General features: G+C 39.5%; 2 protein-coding genes across 5 annotated transcripts in view; one reads left to right on the forward strand and one right to left on the reverse strand.

Moving 5' to 3' along the window:
• Positions 1 to 1261: 1261 nt before the first annotated feature.
• On the reverse strand, positions 1262 to 12913 carry LOC148893027 (target of Myb1 membrane trafficking protein). Of its 3 annotated transcripts, none has more exons than XM_089007349.1 (16): positions 12700 to 12913; positions 11607 to 11834; positions 9892 to 9976; positions 9321 to 9399; positions 8227 to 8376; positions 7918 to 8052; positions 7654 to 7797; positions 7229 to 7345; positions 5906 to 6039; positions 5773 to 5815; positions 5413 to 5545; positions 4234 to 4297; positions 3948 to 4023; positions 3321 to 3380; positions 3204 to 3243; positions 1262 to 2012 (listed from the first exon to the last, which is right to left on the reverse strand). In XM_089007349.1, the coding sequence occupies exons 2-16, from the start codon at positions 11677 to 11679 to the stop codon at positions 1867 to 1869; spliced, it is 1479 nt and encodes a 492-aa protein (XP_088863475.1). In that variant the 5' UTR covers positions 11680 to 11834; positions 12700 to 12913; the 3' UTR covers positions 1262 to 1866. The 3 variants fall into 3 exon arrangements, with proteins under 3 accessions (XP_088863475.1, XP_088863474.1, XP_088863476.1); XM_089007348.1 differs by having other exon boundaries at positions 4234 to 4300; XM_089007350.1 differs by lacking the exon at positions 11607 to 11834 and having other exon boundaries at positions 4234 to 4300.
• Positions 12914 to 14969: 2056 nt separating this feature from the next.
• The window catches only part of grk4 (G protein-coupled receptor kinase 4), a 37896-nt gene continuing 25984 nt past the window's right edge, over positions 14970 to 26881 (forward strand). For both annotated transcript variants that reach the window (XM_089005878.1, XM_089005877.1), the window contains exons 1-2: positions 14970 to 15317; positions 25226 to 25321. In XM_089005878.1, the coding sequence (XP_088862004.1) occupies positions 15266 to 15317; positions 25226 to 25321 (148 nt within the window). In that variant the 5' untranslated portion in view covers positions 14970 to 15265. The remainder of the gene's footprint in view (positions 15318 to 25225; positions 25322 to 26881) is intronic.

The following is a 26881-nucleotide window of genomic DNA, read 5'->3' on the forward strand; positions in this document are numbered from 1 at the left end:
ACAAATTCACCCAAAATGTTTTTTTGGTGTGAATTTTCATTTCACTTGGATACACACACACACGTTTTACTCACTGTGTGTGTTTCTGTATGTGTGTGTGTGTGTTAATGAGAGGAAAAAGTTCATACCACAAAAAGGAAAACGATATTTTAACCAAATTCACCACGGGGGTGAGGACTTTGAATGTAGCCATTCAGAGTCCTCACTCCTGCTGTTATTTCAGTTTCAAGTCCACTTTTTATTGCTTTGTTTTTAAAGAAGTTGAAATGGGCTGACATTTAGTGTTCAAATGTAACACTAGTTATTCTCTAAACTTATCAGCAACGGTGGTCCTCACTCCTTTATCTGGAGTTATCCGGACCTCACAAAAGGTGTGTGTAGAGAGAGAGAGGGAGAGAGACAGAGCAATAAAGTACTATGCCTATATCTTCCAAAGGGATACATACAATGTATTTATTTTTCCCAATACAAACACTCTTTGGGACAGGGGCAATCAATCATTTCACATGGCTTTTTTTAAAATATCAAATATTCATATCAATGTTTAAATCAACATTATAATGAATTTCATAAACACAGTCATGTATATATATTTTTTCTATGCACATAAACATCAGGTTGATCTCCATTTACTGTGTCTTTGGCATAAGAAGTGCATTTCTGCAGTCAATGAATAAGAGGGATAATAAAATACCAAATCTCGGCTAAGTGTTGACACCACATTTAATTAAATTGCATCTACAATGGCGTTGTATCCACAGGGAAAACCCACACACATTGCCGTCTCCTGATTCGACAGTCAACAGTATTGTCCTTTGTCCTCTGTGTCACAGTACATGTATTCTTTTATGTTACGTTGTCTGCCTGGTGTAACTTAAAGGACAACCGACGCCTCCGGACAAGTTGTGTCCATAATTTGTAAAATGACTTCAAATGACTTCTACTGAGCGCATTTGACAAAGATTCCACTGCATATAGCGATATTTTACATTTTAAGACCCGCGCTGAATATTCAGGAAGTCTTGTTTCCGAGTTGGTGACAATTCCTGACGTGATGTCATTTTTTTGTTTCCTAACTGACATCAGAAAAACGATTTATAGCACCTAAAATACCCAAAATAAAATGACTTTATTATACAGTACAGTTTATTTCTTTAATTATAATACCATAGCACATTTATTATACATAAAATAAGGAATGTTTTGTGTAGTTTTAAGGCTTAGAAAATTAGAAAGTAGAAAATTAATGTTTTATGGGACCTGGGAACGGATTATTCTCATTTTAATGGTTTCCTATGGAAAATCAATTTTTGGGATACACACTTTTCGCCTTACACACTCTGTCTTGGAAACAATTAAGTTCGTAAGCCAAGGTATCACTGTATATGCGGTGGAATCTTTGTAAAATACGCTTAGTAGAAGTCATTTGAAGTGATTTGACAAATTATGGACGCAACTTGTCCACAGGTGTCGGTTGTCCTTTAATTAGACTCAAATGGAATATTTTTCAGGAAATATCCTTTATACATCTGCTCTCATTCTTCATGTTTAGATTGTATTCTTTCAAATAACTCCTCAATGTTGCGTCCTGTATTTATTTCTTACACTGCTGTTTGTTTCCATCCCAGTGATGCTGGTGTATATGAATAAATATTGCTTTGAACGTGTAATATCGTTCATGGGACGAATGTACTGTGATGAGCTTCACTGAAATTAAAACATGTCTTTCAAGGCTATGGTGTAGTTGTACAGTACAAGTACAAGTACAAGTACAAGTACAAGTACAAGTACAAGTACTCCTATTTCAGTGATAACTGCTTGTTCATTAAACCAAAAAAAAATATTCTTTCGCCTGGCTCGCGAAACCTAAAGGGAAAAAAGCTGATCATGTGAACTGTCCTGTTGCTTTGTCGTCTGTGGTAGCAATCTGGCGGTGGAAGGCATTGTGCCACAGGTTGTGTGGCGAGGCTGGTCACATTCCTTTGCACCATCGTCCAAAAACTGATTAAACTCTGGAAACAACAATCAGGGAGTGACATATACATAAATACAGTGATACCTTGGCTTACGAACTTAATTGGTTCCCAGACAGAGTGTGTAAGGCGAAAAGTGTGTATCCCAAAAAATAATTTCCCATAGGAAACCATTAAAACGAGAATAATCCATTCTCAGGTCCCCATAAAACATCATTTTCTAATTTTCTAAGCCATAAAACTACACAAAATATATCTTATTTCATGTAGAATAAATGTGCTATGGTATTATAATTAAAGAAATAAACTGTACTGTATAATGAAGACATTTTATTGACCTTGTGATGGTCGTTGATGGCTTGGTGGAATGGAGCAGCCAGTTTCATCAGAATTAAACGTAGGAACGTAACCTTGTTCTTTCACCATCTTGAGGAATGATCCCTTGTAGGTGCTTTCTCTGCCATAATTTTACCTTATTCCTCATCAATTGTGTTCTCTTTAGCTGGGTTGATAGCTTTTTGCATCAAGTGTACAGATGGCTTGTGCGGGTTATTTGTGGAGCCTGATTGATAGGAAATTTTAACCTTGCAGTCTACACTCTGCTTTTGAACTATCAAAGTTGAAACAAGTCCAAATTTCACTGTTTTCTATAAATTTTCTCACTCTATCTCTCTGTCGTCTGCCTGTCTCTTTAATGTTTAAACCACCTCCCCTCACTGCTGCGTCCTTGACCAATTACGTGGCTTTAACTGATGACTGGGGGCGGGGAATAGAGGTCCAAAACAAGCCGGCTGCCATTTTCTTGTTCGGAGAACGGGCTCGTTCTTGAACGACACATCACTCATTGTGTGTATCCCGAAAAATTGTTCGTATGCCAAGGTAAAAATTTCATAAATGTAACGTTCGTAAACCGAAAAGTTCGTAAACCAAGTGTACCAAAATGAAATATACAGTAAAGTCTCGTTATATCGATATTCAAGGGAGTCCGAAAAAATATCGATATAACCGGGACTATCGATATATCCGACCCTGTTTGCATGTAATTTTCTCCGTGCATGCATAGAAATAGTATCGATATAACCGGGACTATCGATATATCCGATATCGATATAACGAGACTTTACTGTATACTAAACAGATCTGGCAAAAACAGGTCCAGAATGTAAAAAACCCTGCCACAAATGAACTTTGAAAAAACATCTCCATTTGTACAAAAAAAAAGTAACTCACCTTCACCGGAGACTCCCTCACTGACAGCAGACTGATCTTCCTGCATTTTCAGACAAAAAAAAAAACGCATCTAACAATCTGTTAAGGTATTGACCGACAAAAAAAAGGTGATGTCACCATATCACAAGACAGCCATTTATCCACATTGTTCTGGAGAGGGTTTTTTACTTGCTCCATCTAGCAGGAAAAGCAAGACAAAAAAAGACGGAAGTTAACATTTTAGTCTCGAAAATTGTGTATTCCAAACATTAATTTACCATGGGAAACCATTAAAATGAGAATAATCCGTTCCCAGGTCCCCTTAAAACATAATTTTCAACTGAATAAGCCTTAAAACTACACACAATATACCCTATTTTATGTATAATAAATGTGCTATGGTATTATAATTAAAGAAATAAACTGTACCGTATAATAAAGTCATTTTATTTACCTTTGTGATGGTTGTTGATGGCTTGATGGAATGGATAGCTTTTTGCATAAAGTGTCTCAAGGAGCTCTGGGTTGTACATCTTGGAAGTTGTCATATTGCAACAGCACCAGATGCAGGCAGACACACTAGAAACTTCATTAATAGCTGGTTCCCTTGCTTGTGGGTTCTCTTCAAATTATACAGATGGCTTTGTGCGGGTTATTTGTGGAGCCTGATTGATGGGATATTTTAACCTTGCAGTCTACACTCTGCCTTTGAACTATCAGTAAAGTTGAAACAAGTCCGAATTTCACTGAATATTTTCAACATACATTGCCTGTGACTTGCAGCTTTGAGTCTAGAGCGCCAGCAAGACCCTCTACAGCGCCAGGGTCTTCATACCTAACACTGAAAACACAGAAAACTTTGTAATCCATAAAACGTCCAAGATTATATCCTATATTAACCTCAATTTTTGAGCAATTTAAAAGTTACACTCTGACGAAGGCGGAACATTAGAAATCATTTATAATCGGTAGACCAAAATATTTTCACTTTAGAGGATTGCAGTCCATAAATGTAATAGTTGATGGTACACAAATTTTAGGCCCACATTACCTCTTTCTCAGCTCTGCTAAGCAGCTTCCTCGGGTTTGAGCAAACATATCAAACTCTTCCTCATCTGCTAAAAGACAGAAAATTCTTACAATTACACAATTACACACAAAAAAAAACAATTACACAAACCAAACATACATAATAATGGACCCATTGGAATACAGTGTGATACCTCGGCTTGCGAACGCTTTAGCTAACGAACTTTTTGCCTGACGAACGTTAAATTGGCGAGAATATTATCTTTGATAATCTTATCAATGAGTGATGTGTCATTCGTGAACGAGCCAGTTCTTGGAGCTCCTGAAATGGCAGCCGGATTTTTTTTTCCCTCTAATCCCCGCCCCCAGTCTTTGGTAAAAGCCGCACGTGATTGGTCAAGATCCGTGGTAGAGCAGGGAGGGGACACACGCAGCAGTGAGTGGGGGGGGAGGGGTTACAGAAACAGAAACACATGAAAGGGAGACGACAGAGCTTGAAACAAAAACGTGAAAAGGTGACCGCATGGAAAGAAAACAGTAACTTGGACTCGTTTCAACTTTGTTGATAATTCAAAGGCAGAGTGTAGATTGCAAGGTTAAAATATCCCATCAATCAGGCTCCACAAATAACCCACACAAGCCATCTGTATAATTTGAAGAGAACCTACAAGCAAGGGAACAAGCTATTAAGAAAGTTTCTAGTGTGTCTGCCTGCATCTGTTGCTGTTGCAATGTCACAACTTCTAAGATGTACAACCCAGAGCTCCTTGAAACACTTTATGCAAAAAGCTATCCATTCCATCAAGCCATCAACGACCATCACAAAGGTAAAGAAAACGATTTTATTATACAGTACAGTTTACTACAATATAATACTACTACTACTTTCATTCCTTTCATCACTTTGCTGCTGTGAAATGTAAATTCGTCCTCTGTGAGACTAATAAAGGCAAATCCAATCAAAATCCAATTTATTTCTTTAATTACAATACCACATCACATTTATTATGCATAAAATAAGGTATATTGTGTGTAGTTTTAAGGCTTATTTAGTTGAAAATTATGTTTTATGGGTATCTGGGAACAGATTATTCTGATTTTAATGGTTTCCTATGGGAAATTAATTTTTGGGATACACACTTTCCACCGTCATGATTTTTGTGTCATGAAAATGAGAGACAAAAATGAAAAGTGTGCTCACTGTGGTTGGCCGACTGCCTCCGATTGGTCCACGTGTCGACTTCAGGCTGATTGTTTGTAGTGATGACAGCAGGCCGGTTGAGTATTGGGGGCTCTGGACTCACGTCGATGAGGTTGACGTGGCTGACAGGACTCTGGTGGCGAGATCAGACAAAAGAGTAGGTGCTTAAAGGACAACCGACACCATTTTTTGGTTTCCTAACTGACATCAGAAAAACGTTTTATAGCATCTAAAATACCCAAAAAACGCAAAACAACATTTCTCCAATGTCAGTTAGGAAACCAAAAAATGGTGTCGGTTGTCCTTTAAAAGGTTAAATGTAAAAGAGTACAATACAGACAACAAAAATAAAGATCTTACTTCTTCAGTATTTGTCATTTGTGCCTTGTTAAGTCTCTCAAACCTAAAATGGAGATTCAGTTGAAGACACACAATGAGTATTCATATTTCAGACTATAATAATCGAGAATAAGTGAGAGAGGCTGCCACGTACCTCTCGTAACGGATGAAAGCATTGTTGAGGTCGTCATTAACCACCAGAAGTTCCTCAATAAGTCCTTCGTCCAACAGCTGAGGGATCAACTCCACCACTCGAGTTTGCATGTTCTTACAGACCGAGTAGAGTTGCTGCGTTGAACACAGGAGAGCAAAGCAAGACTCTCATTTCGCTGCGCTCCATATTCCTATGTTCATTTAAGGAGTCATTTTCATCCCCAATTACTCCGTTTGAGGAGCAATTTAGCAATTTTGAGGAATATTTTCACAAGTTAATGCCAGATACTTGAAACAAGGGTGCAAGCTAACTAGCGAGCTAGCTATCTATTACGAATTTTTCAGTTTACAAACATTCAATTTATGAAAATTTGACCTTGGCATACGAATTGTGTGTCATTCACGAACGAGCCGTTCTTCTAACAACAACAAAATGGCAGCCGACTGTTTTTGTCCTTTATTCCCCACCCCCGTCTTCGGTTAAAGCCACGTGATTGGTCAAGAACGCAGCAGTGAGGGGGTGTCGTTTAAACGTTAAAGAGATAGGCAGACAACAGTGAAAGAGTTTCAACTTTGATAGTTCAAAGGCAGAGTGTAGACTGCAAGGTTAAAATATCCCATCAATCAGGCGCCACAAACGACCCGCACAAGCCATCTGTACACTTCTTGCAAAAAGCTATCAACCAAGCTAAACAGAACACAATTGATGAGGAACAAGGTAAAATGATGGCAGAGAAAGCACCTACAAGGGATCATTCCTCAAGATGGTGAAAGAAGAAGGCTACGTTCGATACGGCTACGATAAAGCTGCCAAAGCTTACAAGTAATCATTCCTCAAGATGGTGAAAGAAGAAGGCTACGTTCCTCATCAAGTGTTTAATGCTGATGAAAGCGGCCACGCCATTCCATCAACGACCATTCCAAAGGTAAATAAAACGACTTTATTATACAGAACAGTTTATTTCTTTAATTATAATACCATAGCACTTATATTATACATAAAATAAGGTATATTTCGTGTAGTTGTAATGCTTAGAAAAGTAGAAAATTATGTTTTATGGGGACCTGGAAACGGATTATTCTCATTTTAATGGTTTCCTATGGGAAATTAATTTTTGGGATACACTCTTTTCACCTTACACACTCTTTCTGGGAACCAATTAAGTTCGTAAGCCAAGGTATCACTATATTTGTTTGAGGAACATATTAAAATTCTGATTTGCTAATGGCAATGTGAAACCACTTAATTTTAAACCATGTCGGGTATATCTGCAATGCTTTGACAATTCAGTAAATGGGACAATAAAAAAACGAAGACACCCACCTGCAACAGTTCTGTATCATCCCGCTTGCTCTGTCCGGGTTTAACTTCATTGAGCATTTCATTCATGACAGTAAGATTTCCCTTTACAAGTGCAAGTTCTTGCTGCAGCTTTTCTTTCTGAAGAAGAAAAAGAAAGGACAAAGGTCAATAAAACGACTTTATTATACAGTACAGTTTATTTCTTTAAATATAATACCATAGCACATTTATTATCCATAAAATAAGGTATATTTTATGTAGTTTTAAGGCTTAGAAAAGTAGAAAAATATGTTTTATGGAGACCTGGGAACGGATTATTCTCATTTTAATGGTTTCCTATGGGAAATTAATTTTTGGGATACACAGTTTTCGCCTTACACGCTCTTTCTGGGAACCAATTAAGTTCGTAAACAAAGGTATCACTGTATTAATTTTTTTAACTCTACCTGCTCTGCAGAGAGGGCAGGTGGTCCCTCAATAGGCTGCGATACAGGTGAAGAATCTGTAGTGGGAGAACTTGAGGGTGTTTGTGATTGAGAAGGAGGAGGAGGAGCATCCGTGGATTGCTGGGTTTCGTTTTCTGGCACAGTCTGGAGGCAAAAAATGGTAGAAATGGTCACAGCATTACTCAAGCAGTCGACGAATATATTAACGTCCAGACAACGCCAAAACTGTTGATTGGTCACCCTGCAGACAAACGACAAACTCACCCTGCTGGGAGTGTGAATAGGCGATAGAGCATCTAAGTCCGTCATGGGAAACTCCAAACCGCGTCTTCTCAGGTCATCGTAAACGTAAACCACGCCCGAAAGGGACGGAGAAGTCCGGAAAGCATCAGCCCATGACTGAGAAAAACACAGAGAATCCAACGTAAGACTGCATTCATTATTAAAGGACAACCGACACCATTTTTTGTTTCCTATCTGACTTCAGACAAACGTTTTATAGCATCTAAAATACCCAAAACGTGCAGTATGATATTTTTATTCAAAGGCAAAACAAAAAGACACGTTACATACTTGTATGAGACTGAGCACCCTGTCATGGAGAACAGTGGGTGGATTATATTTGGGCAAAATGGCTCGCACTAACACTCCTTCAACAAACTCCTGTGACGCCACAAACACGTGGAAGCGATGTCCGCAATTCTTGACGCATGTTTCAAGAACCTGTGTGACAAGGAGCGATTGAATGTTATCCCGAAGAGCAAGGGTAGTCTCCTTAAAAAACACATTTACGGTGATACCTTGGCTTACGAACTTAATTGGTATTTAAGGCAAAAAGTGTGTATGCCAAAATTTCATTTCCCATAGGAAACCATTAAAATGAGAATAATCCGTTCCCAGGTTGCCATAAAACATAATTTTCTACTTTATAATTTTCTACTTTCTAATTTTTTAAGACTTAAAACTACACAAAATATACTTTATTTTATGTATAATAAATGTTATATGGTATTATAATTAAAGAGATAAACTGTACTATATAATAAAGTTGTTTTATTGACCTTTATGATGGTCGTTGATGGCTTGATGGAGTGGCCGCTTTCATCAGCATGAAACACTTGATGAGGAACGTAGCCTTCTTCTTTCACCATCTTGAGGAATGATCCCTTGTAGGTTGTTTCTCTGCCATCATTTTACCTAGTTGGATTGGATTGGATTGGATTTGCCTTTATTAGTCTCGCAGTGGAGAAATTTACAGTTCCTCATCAATTGTGTTCTGTTTAGCTGGGTTGATAGCTTTTTGCATCAAGTGTACAGATGGCTTGTGCGGGTTGTTTGTGGAGCCTGATTGATGGGATATTTTAACCTTGCAGTCTACACGCTGCCTTTGAACAATCAATAAAATTGAAACGAGTCCAAATGTTACTGTTTTCTATCCATTTTCTCACTCTCTCTCTATCGTCTGCCTGTTTCTTTAATGTTTAAACCACCCCACCTTCACTGCTGCGTTCTTGACCAATCACATGTAACGTTCGTAAACTGAAAAGTTCGTAAGCCAAAGGGGTTCGAGGTATCACTGTATTTATTTACTACACTCTCCGCTCTGCACAAGACAAATAAAAATAGACATCAGATCCATCATTTGACCGGAGCACATGAATACTCACAGTCAGGGCCAACATGATTTCTCTGAAATGTTTGTTACCCACAATCCTCTTCTTTATGGCTTTGATTGCATCTCTTGGTCTGGAAACAGAAGTACAATATATTTTACTTTTAAATAGCGGTGCAATGACATGCCAAGGATACAAAACAATGTCTTAAAGGACAACCGACGCCTCTGGACAAGTTGTGTCCATAATTTGTATATTCACTTCAAATGACTTCTACTGAGCGTATTATACAAAGATTTTACCGTATATAGCTCTATTTTAAGACACCAAGACTACTATTTGATACTAGTTGACATAAATTCCCAGCGGACAAATTAGCCCATTCCCAACAGAGCTTGGGTGCCATCTTGTGCATTTTCTGGGACGCTACATTGGAGTCCAGACGGCTCGAATTGATACGGAAGGACTTCTTTAATCGATTGCAAACATTTATGCTTTCCTCTTCGGAACTATTTGAATCATATTCATAACTGGATGAGTAACAAGAAAGCATCTTCTCCAAATCTCCCAAAAAATTGTGTCGGTTGTCCTTTAACTGAAAATAACAAATGACATGATTCCATACCCCTCATCCGTCTCATTGATGATGTCACATATCTCCATGTTAAGTCCCCAGTCCTCTGACTGCCGAGAGCCACTGGTCGCTTCCTCTGTTGATCAAAAAAAAAAAAAAAATGGGGAAAGGAATGTCGTGAAAAAATAGAGATAATACAAATGCTACAACTACTAAAATTCCAAAGGGTACACAGAGACGAACATTCATCCAAACATCGATGAAAAGGTATATAGGGTTTATAGGGTCAGAGCTCCCAGCGCAATTTTAGTTCACTGACGAAGCTTCTCGAATGAGAAACATCCCACACGTTCTAAGAAGTACAGATGACAGCTGAAGAAACCTTTTCATCGATGGATAGCTTTCCAAGCATGTTCTTGGAATGTGTGAGGAAACCGGAGTACCCGGACAAAACCCACATGGGCCCAGGGAGAACATGCAAATGCAACACAGAAAGGCCACAGCTGGAATTGAACCCGGTACGTATGCATTGTGAGGTTGACAGCTAAAAAATTATGCAACTTTTTAATTGAAATTATAACATTTTTTTACTGGAAATGTGTTTATGTTTAAATTCAGAGGCAAATAGTAGTTTTGCTATGGTGGAATTTCAAGTGTGTGTATATAAATAGTCAGGAAGCATTAGCTATCTAGCTAGCACTCGCTAATACGCACTCAATTAGTGACAGGATGTTGTAAAGCCTGATCGACGCTTCCCACCTCTTATATATCATTCTCTCTAATTTTTTTTCCACACATTAATGTTAAGAGGCTTCAGCTCCTTCTGGGTCAAACACAAGCAGCTGACAGTCACATGGAGTTCACAGAACTGGAAAGTGGAACCTGGAGGGGGATGTGGGGGGGGGGGGGGTGTATGCAACAAAGTAAAGGGGACCGAGAAACATCGGATGTGAAAGGACTGCAGGAGATTTAAAGCGATTTATGAGCAACATGTGAGGGCTGGAGAAAGTTGGCTGTGATGACTAAATACAGTGATACCTCGGTTTACGAACCCCTTGGCTTACGAACTTTTCGGTTCACGAACGTTAAATTTATAATTAAAAAAAATAAATACTGATGCTGATGAAACCGGTCACTCCATTCCATCGAGCCATCAACGACCATCACAAAGGTCAATAAAACCACTTTATTATATAGTACAGTTTATTTCTTTAATTATAATACCACAGCGCATTTATTATACATAAAATAATGTATATTGGGTGTAGTTTTAAGGCTTATTTAGTTAAAAAAAACTATGTTTTATGGGGACCCGGGAACGGATTATTCTCATTTTAATGGTTTCTTATGGGAAATTAATTTTTGGCATACACACTTTTCGCCTTACACACAGTCTGGGAACCAATTAAATTCGTAAGCCAATGTATCACTATAATAGACACATTTGGAGGCATCTTTCTTTTTTTTTTTTTTACACAGTACTTTATGTCGCAGTCCAAGTAAAGCGAAACGAACACCAAAATAAAAATATTATGGTGTTATTTTCCCCCCACGGATTGGTAAACTGAGTCGTCATTTAACACTAAACAGCCAATCAGTTGGAAGACTAAAGCTACTAACGCCCGCCTCTGTCTCGTGATTAGTTCCGCTAACTTGGCAATCGCTACAAAAATTGTGTTTGTTGCTTTTAAAACAACCGAATTCGAACGGGAATCAGAGAAACGTGACATTGAGTGAATTGACTGATCGATCTGCTTCCGACTCACCGATTCTCTGGCCAACAGGTGTCGAAAAGGGGTTAGCGAGGAGAAACTCCATCTTCTCCCCGAGAGAAAACATCTTGTCTGGTTGCGTTGCGTTGCGTTGCGTTTTTATGAGACGTCTCAGATCTTCCGGAAGACTTTGTTGTGCTTTTTTCTATAAGTTGCTCGAGTCAGAGGCTTGTTGGATGTCACGTGAACGACGAATGTGTCGTTCGCGAACGAGCCGGATCTCTGAAGTGAACAGAGAGAGCCGATTCCTAACAAGGGGCCGCAAATGTGAGCCGGCTTTTTTTCCCCCGTTATTCCCCGCCCCCAGTCTTCGGTTAAAGCCGCACGTGATTGGTCAAGATCCGCGGTAGAGGACGGAGGGGAGAATTACCGACATACGCAGCAGTGAGAAGTTAGGGTAGACAGGTGGTTAACTGTTAGGACATTATGCTGTTATTATTAGTCAATTATGATATTTTTTACTAGTTGGTATGCTCGCATGATTAATATGAAAGGCAAATTAGTTATAATCAGGCGAGAGTAACCGCAGGGAAAGTGAAAGTTAGCATCCACTAACTGTGCACATATAAATCAAGCTATATAAATGAAAATATTTGATATAGTGTATTTTTTTTACATGAGTAATTCGTGTTTCACATAATTTTACGTGAATTTTTGAAGTTAATTTAAACAACAATAAACAAACAAACTGAAGAGCCATTTGGGAGCTGAAAGAGCCGGATGTTTTTTTTTTTTTACTGAGCTGATCCAAAAGAACCGGATCTCCGAAAAGACCCGGAATTCCCATCACTAATGCACACGCAAAGGAAGTGAGTAAAGAACGCTAAATCCTCTCTAAATACGGAAGTACATGACTGAATTAATACAACAATAGAGTGACCACATCGATCAGCGATTTTAGGAAATAACCGCTGTGCTGTTTTCATATCGAATTTGTGTTAGTGCAAGTTCGCCCCCGGACTACATGTATGATTCTTTAGCATCATCTAGTGGTTCCTAGATATATATATATCTATATCTCACACTAAAAGTTGCCTGTTCTGTGCAGTCAGACTCTTTTGTTATTGCTTTTTATTGGGATTGTTACCTGTCATCCGGCCGTATTTTGCCGTCTTCTGTACGAGTTGTGCACATTTTCAGATGTGTACAGCATACAAGGAAGTTTGTACGGGAAACGTAAAAAAAGTTAAATATAATTTAGAGATATTTTCGATTCCATTTTCGTCATGAAATATTAGCAGTAATGTTAATTATAACAAATATTGCTACTCGTAAAAAGCGATGTCGACCACCGAGAAAACAAGTTCGTGCGAAAAGGCTCGATAAGAAACAAAAGTTCGGAGAAGATAATTTCCGGTGAAGTGGAATTTTATTTTGAAATCAGTTAAATCAAACATTTTAACGTGTTTTTTTCGCCGTAATATCATTCATATTATTTTCATATTATACATGAAAAATGCAATGATATACGACTACGAGTACAGAGTGCGCTGGGTTCACTGGAGAGAAAAAAAACATGATGGAATATAGGTCACTGTAGCGTACCTACTTTTTGGGTTCGTTTTGAAATGTTTGCAAAACAAGTATTTTAACTCCTTCTCGTTCGGACAGGCTCGGAAAGGAAAAAGGACAATTAGAAAGGTCCAATGTCTCCGAATGTGTGACGAGAAACTCACATTTGATGTTTGCACAATTACCGCTAGGTGGTAGCATTGAATCAAAATTAGGTTATTATATGGTGTTTAAAATGTTCATAGCTCATTAAGTATTGATAGTTCAATGACACGTTTGCATTGAAATGACATTGAGGGGTATTTCAATCAAGTTGTCTTTTTGGGGGATTCCTATCAATCTTGATATAGTGAAATACATACATTCATTTATGCACTAGAACAACGGAAGCAAAAATGTACAAGGATGGAAAATGAGCTCAATATGTTCTAAAGGGATTCCAAATTAAGTGCTACTTTAAAGGACAACCGACACCATTTTTTGTTTCCTTACTGACATCAGAAAAACGTTTTATAGCATCTAAAATACCCAAAACAAGCAGGCTTATATATTTAGTTAAATGCAAAACACAAATAAAAAATGACTTAAAGTCTTCCAAAACGACTTCAAAATGACCTCAGTAGTGGCGAGTTTCAGAAGGCCCCGCCCCCTTATTATTGACGTCACGCCAGGACGCCTTGTCTTGCTCTAGAATCAAAACAATGGCTTCAGATTCGGAGAAGATGCTTTCTTGTTACTCATCCAGTTATGAATATGATTCAAATAGTTCTGAAGAGGAAAGCATAAATGTTTACAATCGATTAAAGAAGTCCTTCCTTATCATTTTGAGGCGTCTGGACACCAATGTAGCATTCCAGAAAATGCACAAGATGGCGCCCAAGCTCAATTGGAAATGGGCTGATTTGTCTGCTGGGAATTTGTGTCAACTTGTACTACCTCAATTGGCTGCAATACACGATTCACCATCGCGTTATTTATGTAGTTTTCCTTCTAATTTTGCCATCAACACTGTGTTTTCAGACGAAAAAAAGTACCCAAAATGCATTGTGTGTCGGTTTCGTAAGATGGTGAAAGAAGAAGTCTATGTTCCTCATCAAGTGTTTAATGCTGACGAACTCCATTCCATCAAGCTATCAACGACCATCACAAAGGTCAATAAAACCACTTTATTATACAGTACAATTTATTTCTTTAATTATAATAACATAGCACATTTATTATAGTGTAACGTCCGGTGCTTGTGAGTTGCTGGGCTAGTCGGGGGGAGCATGATGTTACGGTGAGAAGGAAGGACCCGACAACGAGTAGTCCACGAGAGAACCTGAGTGAGAGCATAGGCGTGAGTTGTGGCGGAACAACAACTCCGGTATGAATGCTAACTGCTTCGTTTGCTCAATAAAAGCCTGACCAGCTGTGCCAACGACTGTGCGCATCCTTTATCACGCCGAGGGGCATTACAATATATAAAATAAGGTATATTTGTGTAGTTTTAAGGCTTAGAAAATTAGAAAATTATGTTTTATGGGGACCTGGGAACGGATTATTCTCATTTTAATGGTTTCCTATGTGAAATTAATTTTTGGGATACACACTTTTCGCCTTACACACTCTGTCTGGGAACCAATTAAGTTCGTGAGCCAAGGTATGCGTGCGAATATATATTCATATATACGTATATGAAGAAATGATTGACAGCGATTAGGTTCCCCATGTGACATCGATCCAACGAAGCAAAAGCGAATCAATCGATGAGCTCTTTTTGCTTTGTTCAGTGGGGTTGGGCGAAGAGGAGGGGGAGGAGGAAAAACTCGACGAGAGGGAGGAGTGACAATCGAAGCAGGAAGGAAGGGAAGCGGAGTAGAAGAACCTCTCGAGAGCTTGGCTGTGAATGCTAACAACCCCTGTGGTCGTCGTCCACAGCTTCTCAAACATGTAACGGAGAGAGAAAGGACAAGGCACCATTAAGGACCATTAAGCTAGCTACTATGGACGTGCGCCTCGGTCTCCTCCCCGTGCGCGTGCCGCTGCCTTGCAGCCATCCTCACGTTTGAATCCAACGAGCGGAGAAAAAGAAAAACAACGGACGTCGTTTCCCCCTCTTCGTGGAGTGAAATGTATCGCACGGGAACCATACTGTGACAATGGAGATTGAAAACATCGTGGCCAACACGGTTCTCCTCAAGGCGAGAGAAGGTAAGCGCGACAGTCATTTGTTTTTCTGAACCTTGTAAACGGAGGACGAACGAGCCCGGTTCTAATCAGGTTCGTGCTTCATGTGGTCCTAGTTGGCTTCATGCTTCGGAATACATACCCGCAAGTCGATTGGTGTTCGAACAATTATTGCCTTGAAATATAAGCAGCCATTGTCACCCTCAACAAGACCAAAATGAAAGCGGGCAGGTTTTAGGGCCTGCTTGACAGGGTTGTGAACAAGGCAGGGAGTGTTTGCAGCATCGGTGCATTGCAGCGGCCCGAGTGCATTTTTCCACACAAGCACCAGTGGCTTATGAAAAAAATATATATACATACAGTGATATCATGGCTTACGAACTTATTTGGTTCCCAGACAGAGTGTAAAGCGAAAAGTGTGTATCCCAAAAATTAATTTCCCCTAGGAAATCATTAAAATGAAAATAATCCGTTCCCAGGGCCCCATAAAACCTAATTTTCTACTTTCTAATTTTCTAAAAACTACACAAAATATACCTTATTTTATGTATAATAAATGTGCTATGGTGTTATAATGAAAGAAATAAACTGTACTGTATAATAAAATGGTTTTATTTACCTTTGTGATGGTCGTTGATGACTTGATAGAATGAAGTGGCCGCTTTCATCAGTATTAAACATTTGATGAGGAACGTAGCCTTCTTCTTTCACCATCTTGAGGAATGATCTCTTGCAGTTGCTTTCTCTGTGATAATTTTACCTAGTTCCTCATCAATTGTGTTCTGTTTAGCTGGGTCGATAGCTTTTTGCATCAAGTGGCTTGTGTGAGTTATTTATGTATCCTGATTGATGGGATAGTTTAACCTTGCAATCTACATTTTGCCTTTGAGCAAGAAAGCATCTTCTCCGAATCTGAAGCTATTGTTTTGATTCTAGAGTAAGGCAAGACGTCCTGGCGTGACATCACGAGCTGGGGGCGGGACTTTCTGAAAATCCCCGGTATTGAGCTGATTTGTGGCAGTTTTGGGACACTTGAAGTCATTTTTATTGGTGTTTTGCATTTGACTAAAAATATCAGCCTGCGTGTTTTGGCTATTTTAGATGATATATAACGTTTTTCTGATGTCAGTTAGGAAACAAAAAAATTGTGTCGGTTGTCCTTTAAGTGTAGGTTTGAAACGATCTGGGGGCTTTAGATAGCCCGAGATTGCGTAGTGCTCTGTGGGCTGATGATTGGGGTCTCACCTCGACGTGGGAGAGGAGGAGGAGGGGCATCACAGGCCAGGGTGCATCCGTTTGCAGAAGATGGCAGAGCACTAAAGGGGGGAGGGGATGCTAAGGGAGTGTACGGTACAGTATTATTGTTGTACTAATATCCTTCTCATCCAATCAGTGTCTTTGAAGATAATTGACGAATTGCTCCCTTGTATTTGATTGCAAGTGCTCGCATTGTGCAATTGAGTATCTTCACTCCCCATTGCTATGTGTGCATTTATACTTTGGTCTTCATCTCAGACCTCATTGAGAAGTATGCCAACTGCTAAATTTGATATGGAGTACTGTATAGTAAATATAGACAGACTTGAGGAGGAACCGAATATATGTACAGTGATACCTTGGCTTACAAACTTAATTGGTTCCCAAAAAGTGTGTGTAAGGTGAAAAGTGTGTATTCCAAACATTAATTTCCCATAGGAAACTATTAAAATGAGAATAATCCGTTCCCAGGTCCCCATAGAACATAATTTTCAACTAAATAAGCCGTAAAACTAGACACAATATACCTTATTTTATGTATAATAAATGTGCTATGGTATTATAATTAAATAAATAAACTGTATTTTATAATAAAGTTGTTTTATTTACCTTTGTGATGGTCGTTGATGGCTTGATGGAATGGAGTTTGTCAGCATTAAACACTTGATGAGGAACGTAGCCTTCTTCTTTCACCATCTTGAGGAATGATCACCTGTAGGTGCTTTCTCTGCCATCATTTTATCTAGTTCCTCATCAATTGTGTTCTGTTTAGCTGGGCTGATAGCTTTTTGCCTCAAGTGTACAGATGGCTTGTGTGGGTTATTTGTGGAGCCTGATTGATGGGATATTTTAACCTTGCAGTCTACACTCTGCGTTTGAACTATCAAAGTTGAAAGGAATCCAAATATCACTGTTTTCTATCGATTTTATCACTCTCACTCTCTGTCGTATGCCTGTCTCTTTAATGTTTAACCCCCCCCCCCCCCATTGACTGCTGCGTTCTTGACCAATCATGTGGCTTTAACCGAAGACTGGGGGCGGGGAATAGAGGCCCATAAAAAGTCGGCTGCCATTTTCTTGTTAGGAGAACGGGCTAGTTCGTGAACGACACATCGCTCATTGTGGCAGCTCTGTGTGTGTCCCGAAAAATGGTTCGTATGCCAAGGTAAAATTTTCATAAATGTAACGTTCGTAAACCGAAAAGTTCGTAAGCCAAGTGGTTCATAAACCGAGGTATCACTGTACTTTGTTTCGTCTGAAAACGACATCAATAACGCGACGGTGAATCGTTGTGTGGCGTCAATTGCGGTAACCCGCATAAAGAAGGTGTAAGTCATCAACTGCATTGCATCTTCATGACTATTTTTGTTCCTCTTTTTGACGAGAAACACAAAGACAGATAAAGTTACAGAATTTTGGGCAGAGGGATGGTGTCAAGCTCACCATTTACCAAATTCCAGAAATTTACTTTGGCTGCATTAGTGGTTAACAAAGTTGTGCGAAATTCCTTTTCAATGCTGGTGTTTATTTGTTACACTCAGCTGTGCGTTACAAAAACAGCAGCTGTAGAAACGGGTGGTGATGACGACATAGTCCCAGCATGACTGCTCCTTCCAGTTGGACCTCTTAGTCAAAACACACCGAAAAGGGTAAATGGTTGCAATGCATTATTTTGGATTATTTTGATCTTCTGCTTTTTGTCTTTTCTGTTCCAAATACGTATCTTCTAAAATAGGACAAAAGGTACGCTAAAAACTGCAATCTTTGATTGCTGATCAGGTAATTTTAAATAGAGTGATACCTTGGCTTACGAACTTAATTGGTTCCCAGACAGAGTGTGTAAGGTGAAAAGAGTGTATCCCAAAAATTAATTTCCCATAGGAAACCATTAAAATGAGAATAATACGTTCCCAGGTCCCCATAAAGCATACTTTTCTACTAAAAAAGCCTTAAAACAACACACAATATACCTTATTTTATGTGTAATAAATGTGCTATAGTATTATAATTAAAGAAATAAACTGTACTGTATAATAAAGTCGTTTTATTTACCTTTGTGATGGTCGTTGATGGCTTGATGTGGAGTGGCCGCTTTCATCAGCATTAAACACTTGATGAGGAACGTAACCTTCTTCTTTCACCATCTTGAGGAATGATCCCTTGTACGTGCTTTCTCTGCGATAATTTTATCTAGTTCCTCATCAATTGTGTTCTGTTTAGCTGGGTTGATAGCTTTTTGCATCAAGTGTACAGATGGCTTGTGCGGGTTATTTGTTCGTATGCCAAGGTAAAATTTTCATAAATGTAACGTTCGTAAACCGAAAAGCCAAGGGGTTCGTAAACCGAGGTATCACTGTACTTGAGGTGTCAATGTCATTTTTGTTCCATTTTGAAGGGCTCTTTCCTTGAGAGGCAGTGCTCCCATGAGTTCATCCAGTCGCCCCCCCCACCCCACAACTGTACACAACATAGAGATGATTAACCTCCTGATTTGTTCTTAGTCCAGCTCTTTCAAGTTCAGTAGTTTCCCAAGCATGCTATCGTCCTAGCTTCCCCATACGTCTCCTCGTGTAGACACAAACTATGGTTAGTTTCCAAACTTAATGGAATATATTATCTTGAACAGGGAGACAAAGCTCAGCCAAATAAAAGTATTACAAAACACTGCATAAGTTCCACTGAGCAAGTGAGCGTGTGTCGCCGTGTGCGTGGCCTTTGTGTTTATTTAAAGAAAACTGCATGGGCTAAGCTTATATGTGTGACGACGACTACCATTTCTGGTCTGTCTGCTGTTCCCTCCGGGGTCTCTTCTTTTGCAATTAACGGAGATACAGTAATACCTTGGCTTCCGAACTTAATTGGTTCCCAGACAGAGTGTGTAAGGCGAAAAGTGTGTATCCCAAAAATTAATTTCCCATAGGAATCAATTAAAATGAGAATAATCCGTTCCCAGGCACCCACAAAAGATCATTTTCCACGAACTAAGCCGTACAACCACACAAAATATAACTTATTTTATGTATATAATAAGTCTGCTATTGTATTATAATAAAAGAAATACATTGTACTATATAATGAAGTCATTTTATTGACCTTTGTGATGGTCGTTGATGGCTTGATGGAATGGAGTGACCGGTTTCATCAGCATTAAAAACTTGATGAGGAATGTAGCTTTCTTCTTCCACCATCTTGAGGAATGATTCCTTGTAAGCTTTGGCAGCTTTATCGTCAGAACTAGCTGCCTCACCATGACGAATGACACTATGAATCCCTGTACGACGCTTAAAGTTGTGGAGCTTAATTGATGGGATATTTTAACCTTGCAGTCTACACTCTGCCTTTGAACTGCCTACTTCAAGTAGGCAGTAGGCAGGGGACACCCTGAACCGGTTACCAGCCAATCGCATGGCACACGGAGACAAACTCACACTCACATGTAAAGTGTTCAGACACCCTGCCATGCATGGAATGCGGCACAGAAACTGGAGGACCCGGAGAAAACCCACGTGGGACCGGGGAGGTCGATGCACTAACCACTAAACCACCGGGCTGCCCCTGATTGTTGCCATTAATAATAAAATGTCATTACTCATACTTTAGTTTGATTGTTGACTTTGTTTACCTGTTAGTCAGCTGGCAAATCGAGGTAGTGGGAAGCTAATAGACATCCTGAAGTGACTCAACGGAAGCGGCTTAACGCCACCGTGAAAATGTACCATTTGAATATTCAGCGCGAGTCTTAAAACGTAAAATATGCGGTGGAATCTTTGTAAAATCTGCTCAGTAGAAGTCATTTGAAGAGATTTTACAAATTATAGACACAACTTGTCCGGAGGCGTCGGTTGTCCTTTAAGTCATTTTTATTGGTGTTTTGCATTTGACTAAAAATATCAGCCTGGGTATTTTAGATGCTATAAAACATTTTTTCTGATGTCAGTTAGGAAACAAAAAAAAAAATGGTGTCGGTTGTCCTTTAAGCAAACACTGGGCCTGTACTTTGAATAGGCAGCAGAGCTAATGTTTTCCTTATCAGGGGCTACTCTAGCCAATCACACACTGCATGCGAGAGCCATTGGAAAAGCAATAAGCCATTCATTTATCACGGCCAGACTCCCTCCATTGTGCCTGCGTGCGTGAGCCTGCTCGCATTACAATGGCCCTAAACTATGTGTGACCCGCTCTCATTTCCTACCATTTTAAATTTTGTTTTTAGGGGGAGTTCTGAAAACCCTCTCGAGCTCCACCATTGAAGGGTGTGAGACTAGAGTGGGCTGTTATCTAATATTTACCTTTTGCAATCATATTTTTCTATACCTTGAGGCCAAGTCGCTTGGTTTGAATATCGGCTGATAGTCTCAATCCGGAACCGCAGCAGTGTACAGGATTAAAAGTCACAAGTGTGCAGATCGACCACCAAGATGTAAATACAGTGATACCTCGGTTTACGAACCCCTTGACTTACGAACTTTTCGGTTTACGAACGTTAAATTTTACCTTGGCATACAAACGTTTTTCATACACGGAGCTGCCTCAATGAGTGATGTGTCTTTCACGAACGAGCCCGTTCTTCTAACAACAAAATGGCAGCCGACTGTTTTTGTCCTCTATTCCCCGCCCCCAGTCGTCGGTTAAAGCCATGTGATTGGTGAAGAACGCAGCAGTGAGGGGAGGTGGTTTAAACATTAAAGATACAGGCAGACGACAGTGAGAGATTTTCACTTTGATAGTTCAAAGGCAGAGTGTAGACTGAAAGGTTAAAATATCCCATCAATCAGGCTCCACAAATAACCCGCACAAGCCATCAGCTATCAACCCAGCTAAACAGAACACAATTGATGAGGAACAAGGTAAAATTATGGCAGAGAAAGCACCTCCAAGGTATCATTCCTCATCAAGTGTTTAATGCTGATGAAAGCGGCCACTCCACATCAAGCCATCAACACCATCACAAAGGTCAATAAAACGACTTTATTATATAGTAGTTTATTTCTTTAATTATAATACCATAGAACATTTATTATACGTAAATTAATGTATATTTTGTGTAGTTTTAAGGCTTAGAAAATTAGAAATTAGAAAATGATGTTTTATGAGGACCTGGGAACGGATTATTCTCATTTTAATGGTTTCCTATGGGAAATTAATTTTTGGGAGACACACTTTTCACCTTACACACTCTGTCTGGGAACCAATTAAGTTCGTAAGCCAAGGTATCACTGTAGTGACTTCATACTGCCATGATCAGTCTGGATTCTCTGGACTTGAGGCTGAGCATCAGCGTTGACATGTGTTCATCAGATGGTTGAGTGACTCCTACCACATGGCAGTGCAAAATAAAAGTGAGCTGTGAAGAAAGTGGCACTGCACTACGCAGTGACTTGAAAGACTTTGACGGTCTGTCTGTATGTACGTCTGTATGTATGTATGTACGTACTAAGGTACGTAGGTACCTACGTAGGTACCTACGTACCTTAGTACATACAGACGTACATACATATTTATCGAGCTATCCAGCTATCGAGCTGGCTATCTTGCTAGCTATCTATTTGCTATCTAGCTAGCTATATATTATCTATATAGCTATCTATCTGGCTATTAGCTAGCTATTAGCTAGCTATTAGCTAGCGTGTTCTACCGGAAACAAATTCCTTGTGTGTTCTACATACTTGGCAATAAAGATGATTCTGATTCTGATTCTATCTTTCTATCTATTTGAGTTACTTCCGGGTTGAGTGACCGCTGGCGCGTGTGGCTGCCGCTGCTCACCCACAAAATGAAATGTATTATTATTATTATTATTATTATTACTACCATGATCGTAGCCATTTGTCTGTGATGTGTCAGGAGGGTTCAAATTGGCCATCATTTGTGTATCTTGTGCTCAGCATTACGAAAGCTAAGAGTTAGCTAGCTCCACGTCCTTTTTTAAGATTATTTTTAAAATGGAACGAAGATCATTTTATGTGGTTTGTACACTTGTACTGCTATATCTGCCATGGTTGTTAAAGCGCTATATAAATCAATATGTATCGTGCTGCACAGGATATAACTAAACCTGAATGTGTGTATCTGTTCTGACATGTAATTTAGGTGACGTGATCTTGTCAACACGAAATACAAGAAAGTAAAACCTTGTTGCATAATGGAGTCGCCCATTTATTTGTCAGAACACGAGAACCAATGCTTTTCTTGGAAAATTGATGTTAAAACGTAGCAGGAAATGTGCTTCCTGAATATTCAGGAAGTCTTGTTTTCGAGTTGATGACGATGCTTGACGTGACGTCACGAAAGGAACGACCCTGACCGAGAAAGCCACACAATGCATTTTGGGTACTTTGTTTGGTCTGAAAACTTCGTGTTGATCCGTGTTGATGGCGAAATTAGAAGGAAAACATAAATAACGCGATGTTGAATGGTCGTGTGTTGCACCAAGACTACTATTTGATACTAGGTGACACAAATTCCCAGCGAACAAATCAGCCTATTTCCAACGGAGCTTGGCCGCCATCTTGTGCATTTTCTGGGACGCTACATTGGAGTCCAGACGCCTCAAAATGACACGTAGGGACTTCTTTAATCGATTGCAAACGTGTATGCTTTCCTCTTCAGAACTATTTGAATCATATTCATAACTGGATGAGTAACAAGAAAGCATCTTCTCCCAATCTGAAGCCATTGTTTTGATTCTGGAGCAAGGCAGTGTGGGACCAATAGTGATATCACAAACAAAGGGGCGGGACTTTCTGAATCTGCCCAGTTCCTAGCTCATTTTGTGGCAGTTTTGGGACATTTTAACTCATTTTTATTGGTGTTTTGCATTTGAGTAAAAATATCGTCTTTTGGGTATTTTAGATGCTATAAAACGTTTTTCTGATGTCAGTTAGGAAACATAAAAAATGGTGTCGGTTGTCCTTTAAAGTAAGGGTACTTAAGCTGTCTTTGGTCTTTTTCAGCTGCATGCACATGCTCAGACCCGTCGCTGAGATCCTACGTGATGATCTCAGTAGACTGATGCCAACTGCCCCGATGTTGGTGTTTATGGAGCGCTCTGGTCTGTAGGAAGGGAGAACCAAAGTTAAATAAATACACTCTCCATCCGTTCTGCATTAAGGGCTTGCACACATGGCTTTGACGTCAGAGTGACATTAAACAGGGTGGGGTTGCCCAATGAGCTCTGACAGGCACGTGCGTGCGTGGAGGCATGGGCCCACACACACACACACACACACACACACACACACACACACACACACACACACACACACACACACACACACACACACACACACACACACACACACACACACACACACATTCCTGTTTGAAATGTTTTGTGAGGTCCTGATAACCCCAGCTAAAGGAATGAGGACCACCGTTGCTGATAAGTCTAGAAAAGAACTAGTGTTACATTTGAAGACTAAATGTCAGCCCATTTTCTGAATGCGTACATTCAAAGTCCTCACCCTTATAGTGAATTTGGTTAAAATATCATTTTACTTTTTTATGGTATGAACTTTTTCCTCTCATAAACCACGCGCACACACTAACAATAAACACACACAGTGAGTAAAAAGTGTGTGTATCCAAGTGAAATGAAAATACACACCACAAAAATCATTTTGGGTGAATTTGTGAGGACCTCTCTGAAACGTTGCATATATACGCTCTCTAGAAGTCTTTAGAATGAAAAACTTGTGAGGACAGGCCAAAAGGTCCTCACTTGTCAAAAATGTCCTCACTACGTATGGTATCAAATGTTAGTGGTCCTCACAAGAGTAGTCATACAAACACACACACACAGTTAATTATTCTCCTTCCTCCACCTTTTCCGCTGCTTTTTCTACCTGCCTTCAAAATTAGATGACAGCTTCTCATTTCCTTTCTGAATTGTAAATCCATCATAAAACACTTCTCTGACGTCTTAATCAGTCATTGATTTTTCACTCAATTGTATCCAAGGATTGGTCGTCCGACTGCATTCAATGCGGGAATTTGCATGCGCGCATGTGCACACATGCAATGATGGGCAACAGCTATATGAACGGAACAGAAAAATATTTTGTGAGGTTGGGTAGGTGCTTTCTCTGCCATAATTTTACCTAGTTCCTCATCAATTGTGTTCTATTTAGCTGGGTTGATAGCTTTTTGCATCAAGTGTACAGATGGCTTGTGCGGGTTATTTGTGGAGCCTGATTGATGGGAATTTTAACCTTGCAGTCTACACTCTGCCGTTGAACTATCAAAGTTGAAACGAGTCAAAATTTTAATGTTTTCTCTCCATTTTGTCACTCTCTCTCTGTCGTCTGCCTGTCACTTTAATGTTTAAACCACCTCCCCTCACTGCTGCGTTCTTGACCAATCACGTGGCTTTAACCGATGACTGGGGGCGGGGAATAGAGGACCAAAACAAGCCGGATGCCATTTTCTTGTTAGGAAACGAGCTCGTTCGCGAACGACACATCACTCATTGTGGCGGCTCCGTGTGTAACCCCAAAAAATAGTTTGTATGCCAAGGTAAAAATTTCATAAATTTATCGTTCGTAAACTGAAAAGTTCGTAAGACAAGGGCTTCGTAAACCGATGTATCACTGTATAGCAAACACACTCACATTTTCACCAGGAATATTTTTGATGTAGTGGAGCCACTGTTTATTTTCTGTGTTTTGACCTTTCAGGTGGAGGAGGGAAGAGGAACGGTCGCAGCAAGAAATGGAAGGAGATGCTAAAACTACCCCATATCAGCCAGTGTGAGGAGCTGCGTGGCATTATTGGTAAGATATTGGTTTGAGATTTAATGATAACGTGTCATGCTATGTCAAAGGGTTGGGTCGGACTGCAGGAGGAAGCTCCGATGGGACTTCCTTCCTCTTTGGCGTCAACAAGCCACTCGCAGGCGGGACACAGGAAACTATTTGTGTATGACTGTGTCTGACTCAAGGAATTGTCTGCTCAGCCATTTCTTCATGGCTGTTTTTTTTTTTGTGTGTGTCCGGATGCAAATAATAATAATAATAATAATAATAATAATAACAATAATAATAATACATTGTATTTTTAAGCACCTTTCAAGCTAATAGATAGCTTCTGATAGCTAATAGATAGATAGCTATTAGATCGCCATTTGATAGCAGTATTCACTCAACCTGGAATAACTCAGATAGAAGGCTAGCTAGCTAGCTAATAGGTATTTAATAAATAGTTAGCCATCTAGCTAATCAAAATCATCTTTATTGCCAAGTATGTAGAACACACAAGGAATTTGTTTCCGGTCGAACACGCTGCACTAGTATTAGTAGTAATAGCAGCAATTCCCAGTAATAGTAATAGCCTTCTAATTAATAGTTAGTTAGCCAGCTAGATAGCTGATAGATAGCTAGCTAGAAGGACAACTAGCTAGCTAATAGACAGCAAATGGATAGCTAGCTAGCTTGCCGGCTGATAATTACATCAACGAATAGCGTTGATGTACCTTATGATACACAATAACATCAAGTTTAGCTTTACAGTAATGATCATTTTTAATAACAAATAATAATACATTTCATTTATAAACGCCTTTCAAAACTCTGTCACTTTACAGTCACATGATCCGTTTTTTTGTGGGTGAGCAGCGGCAGCCACACGCGCCAGCGTTCACTCAACCCAGAAGTATCTCAAATCGATTGAAAGCTAGCTAGCTAGCCAATAGATAGCTAATAGCTAGCCAGCTAGATAGCTAGTTAGACAGCTAATAGATAGCAAATAGATAGCCAGCTGGGTAGTCACCAACGGTGACCCCGTTTAACCGGGAAAAACTCAAATAGATCAAGTTAGCTAGCTAGTTAATAGATGACTAATAGCTAGCTAGCTAGCTAGCTAGTGAGCTAACACACTTGTTTCAAGTATGTGGGATTAACTTTTAATATGTTCTTCAAAATTCTTAAATTGCTCCTCAAATTAAGTATGTAATTACTTTAAGTAATTAATAGATTACTTCTATTGTCCTGCCTGATTATGGGGCCTACACTGGCCCGATTGCCCCATTTGCTCTGGTATCACCTCATCAGCATAAAAAATCCTATGCGGTCTAAGATGTCTGTTGTAAGAACGATCCAAATTAAACCTCACCCCACCATGGCAATTTAGTGAAGGGTTTTGCTGTTTTCTAAAAAAAAAAAAAACCTCTCCTTTTACTTTTTTACTTTGACTCCCCTTTCAAACCATTTATTTTCTTTTGATGCGATTTTAACCTCACTGTCATTAGATACGGTACGTATAAATCAGCCACAACACGTGTTGAAATTGCAGTGAGAGTATTTCCATCCCATAGAGATTGTTTTGGTTGACTTCCT

This window comes from Hippocampus bargibanti, linkage group LG10 (genome assembly GCF_051943395.1).
Source record: "Hippocampus bargibanti isolate YZ-2025 linkage group LG10, ASM5194339v1, whole genome shotgun sequence".
Classification (NCBI taxonomy): domain Eukaryota; kingdom Metazoa; phylum Chordata; class Actinopteri; order Syngnathiformes; family Syngnathidae; genus Hippocampus; species Hippocampus bargibanti.

Bases quoted from the DNA above. Each gene is read 5' to 3' on its own strand.
- LOC148893027 (XM_089007348.1), bottom strand. From the start codon at position 11,679: ATGTTTTCTCTCGGGGAGAAGATGGAGTTTCTCCTCGCTAACCCCTTT. The intron at 9,400-9,891 runs GTATGGAATCAT...TTCTGTTTCCAG, and splicing joins ATCAATGAGACGGATGAGGG to ACCAAGAGATGCAATCAAAG. The intron at 7,798-7,917 runs GTGAGTTTGTCG...TTTTGCCTCCAG, and splicing joins CTATTCACACTCCCAGCAGG to ACTGTGCCAGAAAACGAAAC.